At 36.0% G+C, this 7,558-nt stretch overlaps 1 protein-coding gene across 1 annotated transcript; it reads right to left on the bottom strand.

Moving 5' to 3' along the window:
* Window positions 1–6,500: 6,500 nt before the first annotated feature.
* On the bottom strand, window positions 6,501–7,188 carry LOC111521949 (nucleophosmin-like). The gene is made up of 2 exons (XM_023185626.1): window positions 6,644–7,188; window positions 6,501–6,555 (listed from the first exon to the last, which is right to left on the bottom strand). The coding sequence occupies exons 1-2, from the start codon at window positions 7,186–7,188 to the stop codon at window positions 6,501–6,503; spliced, it is 600 nt and encodes a 199-aa protein (XP_023041394.1).
* Between the last annotated feature and the right edge of the window lie 370 nt (window positions 7,189–7,558).

Here is a 7,558-nt window from a genome sequence, read left to right as displayed (position 1 = left end):
GGGAAAAAAATTTTTGCAATCTACTCATCTGACAAAGGGTTAATATCCAGAATCTACAAATAACTCAAACAAACTTACGAGAAAATAACAAAAAACCCCATCAAAAAGTGGGCAAAGGATATGAACAGACACTTCTCAAAAGAAGACATTTATGCCGCCAACAGACACATGAAACAAATGCTCATCATCACTGGCCATCAGAGAAACACAAATCAAAACCACAATGAAATACCATCTCACACCAGTTAGAATGGCGATCATTAAAAGTCAGGAAAGAACAGGTGCTGGAGAGAATGTAGAGAAATAGGAACACTTTTACACTGTTGGTGGGAGTGTAAACAAGTTCAACCATTGTGGAAGACAGTGCAGTGATTCCTCGATGATTTAGAACAAGAAATACCATTTGACTCAGCAATCCCATTACTGTGTATATACCCAAAGGATTATAAATCATGCTGCTATGAAGACACATGTAGTTGTATGTTTATCGCAGCACTATTCACAATAGCAAAGACTTGGAACCAACCCAAATGTCCATCAATGATAGACTGGATTAAGAAAATGTGGCACATATACACCATGGAATACTATGCAGCCATAAAAATGGATGAGTTCATATCCTTTGTAGGGACATGGATGAAGCTGTAAACCATCATTCTGAGCAAACTGTCTCAAGGACAGGAAACCAAACACTGCATGTTCTCACTCATAGGTGGGAACTGAACAATGAGAACACTTGGACACAGGGTAGGGAGTATCACATACCAGGACTTGTCATGGGGTCGGGGGAGTGGGGAGGGATAACATTAGGAGATATACCTCATGTAAATGATGAGTTAATGGGTGCAGCACACCAACATGGCACACGTATACATATGTAACAAATCTGCATGTTGTGCACACGGACCCTAGAACTGAAAGTATAGTTAAAACAAAGGAAAAAAAAAGAACAATCTCAGCTATATGTTTTTGTAGGTGTTTTTCATTAATTTAGAAAAGTTATCCTCTATAGTTCACTGAGTTTTGTCATGAATGGGTGTTGAATTATGGTTTTCTTTATCTTAGAATTTACTGATTTTCTCTTTATTCCTGAAAGATATTTTCACTGCATATAGGATCTGGGTTGACAGTTATTTCCTTTCATCATTTAAAAAGTGTCATGCCATTTCCTTCTAGCCTCCATGGTTTCTGATGAGAAATCCTCTGTAATTCAACTTATTTTTTTCCACTAAAAGTAAGCTGTCATTTTTCTCTTGCTGCTTTCAAAATTTTTTCTTTGTTTTTAGTTTTCAGAAGTTTGACTATTAAGTGCATTAGTGTGGATTTCTTTAGGTTTATTCTGTTTGGGTTTTGCTCTGGTTTTTCAAACTATAGGTTTATGTCTCTTTCAAATGTGTGAAATTTTCAGCTGTGATTTCTTCGTATGCTTTATTGTCCCTGCTCTTTTTCTCCTCTCCTTTAAGAACTTGGGTGACACAAAAGTTAGCTTTTATTTATTTATTTATTTTTGGTTGTAGTCCCAAATGTCAGAGTCTCACTGTTAATTTTTTTTTTTTTTTTTTTTTTTTGGCGGCTGGGCGGGGGGTGGGGGAAGTGAAAGGTGGTATTATGTTATGAGACTCTGGATCTTATGTAAAATTTTAATTTTAGCTGCCTTCTTTTGGTAGCACATTGGTAGCAGGTAGAGAGTTCTGCTTTGTTAATGCTGAGGGCAGGTGGAATTCCTGGTTCCCTACTCAGCTTCTGTTGTCATTATAAGTGATGGGCTGATCATTATTTCTGGCACAGTGTGAGTTCTGCTCTCCATGAAGACTTCACTGATACCTTCCTGACTGGAAGATACCTTGTTACTATTTCCCACGTGGTCTCCACTGACTCCACAGTGAGGGGCTTTGTTACACATTTGGATGACAGTCCTGACTCCCTACTTGATTTTCTCAGATAACGCTTTTGTTTGGGAGGTAGTGTGAGGAATGGTTGAGTGTCTCTTTGAAATGTGGAATGGTTGGAAATCTAGGCTCAGCACTTGACATTTTGTGGTGAAATTGGGTGTAGGACCAATGTTAGTTCTGTGGGCTTTGGCTGCTAGAAAGCAATTATGGTCTAAAGTTATGTATCTTGTTAGATCACCTGTTTTCTGTTCTTTTGGCTGGAAAGAGTTGACCTTTTTTTTAGGTAGCTCTGTGTGTGTGTGTGTGTGTGTGTGTGTGTGTGTGTGTGAGTGTGTGTGTGTGTGTGTGTCTGTAGCTATTATTGTTCCAGGTTACTAGCTTCTCCAGCATTCATTCTATGATATAGCAGTAAAAAGAAAACTCACAGGCTTCTCTGCTATGCCCATCTTCAGATTTTAAAGCTCCTAGCTAGTCTTATTTTCTTTACCTTTCAAAACACTACTACATCTCCCTAGCAACACAGTTAGGCACTGGGATATTTTGAGAGTGAAAAAACGCAACTGCCACTGTAAAATTAGCCTGGCATGTACACACAAATACATATAGCCACTCTAATAATGTGGAATAATAGAAAATAATGTCAATGCTAATCAATAGAGGAATGTATGTTTCTAAAAGTATGACACATTTCACAAAAGGCAGCCACAGGGAGATAATGGACCCCTTAAAACCATGACTAAGAGGTTTTAGAATTGACTTGGAAGGATTCCCAAGGTGTTACTAAGAGAGAAAAAGTGGGATTCATAATAGTGTGTATACTTCTCATTTTTTAAAAACAATGACATAAAATGAACCTTGTATATGTAGATGAGCGTCCATCTTTGTATGTTTATGTGTGTATATACATATTTACATTTTGAAAAGTGTTAAGATGGGTTAAGGAACAGGTGTAGGGAAAGTGATGACTTGCTTGAGAGGACAGTGACAGAAATGGGAGAGTTGAATAAAAATATAAAGATAAAACTACAATTAAAATAAATTCATTTTATATATGATCATATTTTTGTATTTTTACAAAATTGAAGGGGTGCATAAACCTGCAACCATGAAGGCCTAAAGATAATGATATCATCATTCTCTGCCTGAGGTACTATTTCTTAATACTATCATTTAAAAGAAATGAATATTAGCTATTTTTTCTCTCCTATTAATTCCTTAACTTTTTTCTCAGTCCAATTAGTGACAAGACAAATACAGTCATTTGTCACTTAATGATGGGGATACATTCTGAGGAATGCATCCTCAGGTGATTTTGTCATTGTGCATACATCATAGAGTGTACTTACACAAACCTAGATGATATAGTCTGTCACACATCTAGGCTATCTTGTACAATCCATTGCTCTTAGTCTATAAACCTGTTCCACATGTACTGCATGGAATATTGAAGCAATTATAATAAAATTTGTGTTTGTGTATCTAAATATGTATAAACAAAGAAAAGATACAAGGAAAATACAATACAAAAGATAAAAAATGGTACTACTTTATAGAACACCTACCATGAATGGAGCTTGCAGGACTAGAAGCTGCTCAAGGTGGGTCAGTGAGTGAGTGAGAAGTGAATATGAAGGCCTAGAACATTGCTATACACTACTTCATTTTGCTTACACTAAATTTATTTTTTTTAATTGCTTCTCCAATAGTAAATTAACCTTAGCTTACTTTAATTTTTTTTCTCTATAAACTTGTTTTTCTTTTCTCTCTCTCTTTTTTTTTTTTTTTAGACTGTTGTCGAGGCTGGGATGAAGTGGCATGATCACGGCTCACTGCAACCTCCACCTTCTGGTTTCAAGTGATCCTCCTGTCTCAGCCTCCTGAGTAGCTGGGATCACAGGCATACACCATGCCTGGCTAATTTTTGTGTTTTTTATTTATTTTTATTTATTTATTTATTTATTTATTTTATTTTTGAGATGGAGTCTTGTTCTGTCAAGAGTCTCACTCTGTTGTCCAGGCTGGAGTACAGTGGCATGATCTCAGCTCACTGCAACCTCCACCTCACAAGTTCAAGCGATTCTCCTGTCTCAGTCTCCCCAGTAGCTGGGATTACAGGCATGTGTCACCATGCCCGACTAATTTTTCTATGCTTAGTGGAGATGAGGTTTCACCATGTTGGCCAGGCTGGTCTCAAACTGCTGACCACAAATGATCTGCCAGCCTCAGCCTCCCAAAGTGCTGGGATTACAGGCATGAACTACCAGGTCTGGCCTTTCTGTGTTTTTTAGTACAGACAGAGTTGAGCCATGTTTCCCAGGCCAGTCTTGAATTTCTGAGCTCAAATCATCTACCCACCTCAGCATCCCAAAGTGCTGGGATTATAGGCATGAGTGAGTCACCGCGCCTGGCCTTTTTTTCCTCTAACTTTTTTGGCTCTGTTACAATAATACTTCACTTAAAACACAAATACATTGTACAGCTGTACTAAAATACTTCATTTCTTTATATTCTTATTTTATAAGCTTTTGTCTATTTCTAAATTTTTATTTCTTTTTAATTTTAAACTTTGTTGTTAAAAACTAAGACTCAAACACATTTTAGTCCAGGACTACACAGTATCAAGATAATCAATATCGCTGTCTTCTAATTCCACTTCTTGTCACACTGGAAAGTCTTCAGGGCCAATAATATGCATGAAGCTATCATGTCTATGATAACGATGCCTTCTTCTAGAGTACTTCCCAAAAGACCTCCCTGAGGCTGGTTTAAGTTAAATTAAAAAAAAAATAAGTACAAGGAATACCCTCTAAAATAAAAATATAAATTATGGCAAATATACAAACCAACAACATAGTCTCATTATCATTGTCAAGCATTATGAATTGTACATAATTGTATGTGCTATATAATTTATAGGACTGGTATGAAAGGAGGTTTCTTTACAACAGCATGATCACAAATAGGAGTGATGCTTTGTGTTAAGACATTATGGCTGTTACAGTACTAGGTGATAGGAATTTTCCAGCTCCATTATAATTTTAGGGACCACCACAGCATATACAATCTGTTGTTGATCAAAAAATCTTTATGCAGTGCATTCCTGTATAGAAAAATGTCTCTATGAACTCCCTCTGGGCACGAATGTATATATTTTTCTCTAAGTCACCCTCTAAAACTAAAATTCAGACTTTGTTCATTTCTCATTTGCATAGTTATATGTTAAGAACTTTTGTGTCAATTCTGTGACACACAAGGTCACAAAGGTGACCTAGAGAAAAAAATATATATATACTCCTGACCTCTACCACAATCTCCATACTCTAAAACCTCTTAAATATCTCATGAAATACATGGAAAAAATCCAATTACTTGCCATGAAATAGGAGACCTTTCGTGGTGTTATTCTTGTTTATTTAAGTCCTAAATTTATCATATATTTATGAATTAATAAACTCTGCATACACTTGTTGGATAAAACTTACCACACTTAAATATAGTTTTAAACAAATATTCAGATTTGTGCATTAGGCCCAAGGAATGATGGATCCCAGAGGCTGGAAAGGAGTGTAGATAGCAGGGAAAAAAGAGAGGATGGTTAATGGGTACCAGGATTTAGTCAGATAGAATGAATACCTAGTGTTAGGTAGCACAATAGACTATGGTTAACGATCATTCATTGTATATTTTTAAATAGCTAATAGAGTGGAATTACAATGTTCCTAACACAAAGAAATGATAATACTTGAGGTGACGGATACTCCAATTATCCTGATTTGGTTATTATACATTGTTTGCTTGTATCAAAATTTCACAAATACCCCATAACTATATAAAACTATTACACATCCATAATAATTACAAATAAATATATATAATTGATAATACAAAACATACCTTTCTCATTTTACATCTCTTTTGACTCTGACAATAACTTTTTAGCAAGTTAAAACCAATATCTAGTTGAAACAAATAATTCTGCCATCACACTTTCTTTCCTTCATTGCTTACTGCCAATTTACTTGTGGCTTCATTTCTCATCTGTGACAAAATTTTCATTTTCAAATAATTTATTTTGTTTTTTTGAATTGTTTGACATGGTGATTAAATTTTAAAGTTAATACGTTGAGTTTTCCTTTTTAATACTAGTTTTATTTCACATGTATATTTTTATCTCCCCACCATTTCCATGTCTGATTACCACTATTGTTATGTCCTATCATAACACTCCACACATACTTAAAACCAAGCAAAGGGTGGAGTTCCATCTATAAAAACTAAACAGGCATTTTGGACAACACATTCTTGTCAACGAAATCTGGACATTTACTAAACATGGTAGGGAAAGTTCTCACCCTGCATTATAAATAGGACAGCCAGATATCAACTGTTAATAGAAATAAAATAGGAGAGAAAATTTTTGACAAGTTGTTTGAACTATTTTCTTAAAAGAGACTTCCTCCACTGCCAAAGATCTTGAATAGACTCCTAGTCAGTCATCTGGAAGCAGTTCTTCACATAATTGATGAACTTGGCTTCCACTTTGGGAAGGAAATCACCTTTTTCTATACTTGCTTGCATTTTTGCTTTAATGTCTTCTACAGAACTAGGTTACTTTGGTGTTTTAGGAGTTTCTTCCTGTTTTTTGTAGGATTTTTGTCCTTTTGATTTTGGTGTTGATGATGGTTTTTGAGTCTTTTCCATTCTGATTTGAATTTTGTGCATTTTTGGCTGAAGTATCTCATATAGATTTTTTCACTGGTGTTTTTTCTTCTGTTTCCTCCTCATCAAAATCATCATTTTCATCATCATCAGCTTCATCATCATCTTCATCAGTAGCAAGTTTTATTTTTTTCTGTGGGCAGAAAGGGGCAGGGGCAGAAAGCTTTCCAGATGTACTTAAGAGTTTCACATCCTCCTCCTCCTCCTCATCTTCTGACTCTGCATTTTCCTTCCCAGCTACTAGGCGATGTCCACTAATATGCACTGGCCCTGAACCACACTTCAACCGTAAGAGCACTGGTGGTGTTATTTCAAAGCCCATTGGCTGTACAGACATTGTCAAAGTTGTCAGCGCTACTTTAATTGGACTGCCTCCGTAATTCATTGCCTCCGCTTCAACAATGTGCAATTCATCCTTTGCACCAGCCCCTAAACTCACCGTTCTTAAAGATAACTGGTGATCATTTTCGTCATTATCCACCTTAAAGTGACAATCTTTGTCGGCCTTTAATTCACTACTGAAAAGATAATTCTGGGGCCTCGGGGGGAACATGTCCACGTCCCTCGAATCTTCCATCGGGTGGCGGCATGCACTTAGGTGGGGGAGAAGGCGGGTGGAGATAAACGACCACTGCTCAAGAGAACAGCCATTCAGGACAGAATCACGTCAGGGACATTGACTTTTTAATATCACATATTTCAATCTTATATGAGCTTATAAAAATTTATTTTTTAAATTGTTTTCTTCCAAGGGTCTGAATTAGTTCTAAGAAATGCGTGAACAATGTTGTCCTTTTACATCAAAGCAGAAGAATTTCAATTGTTTAAATACATGCTTTCAGCTCTAATTACTCATTAGAGAAAATAAGTTAAAAATGTGTGGTTTTAATATTTATGTTAAAGAACAAAATCGAAACTTTCCCTAATATATGGATTAACCGATTGGT

The sequence above is a fragment of the Piliocolobus tephrosceles genome, chromosome X, assembly GCF_002776525.5.
Source record: "Piliocolobus tephrosceles isolate RC106 chromosome X, ASM277652v3, whole genome shotgun sequence".
NCBI lineage: Eukaryota > Metazoa > Chordata > Mammalia > Primates > Cercopithecidae > Piliocolobus > Piliocolobus tephrosceles.
The sequence above is the reverse complement of the archived record's forward strand: the minus strand, read 5'-3'. Positions and strand labels throughout refer to the sequence as shown.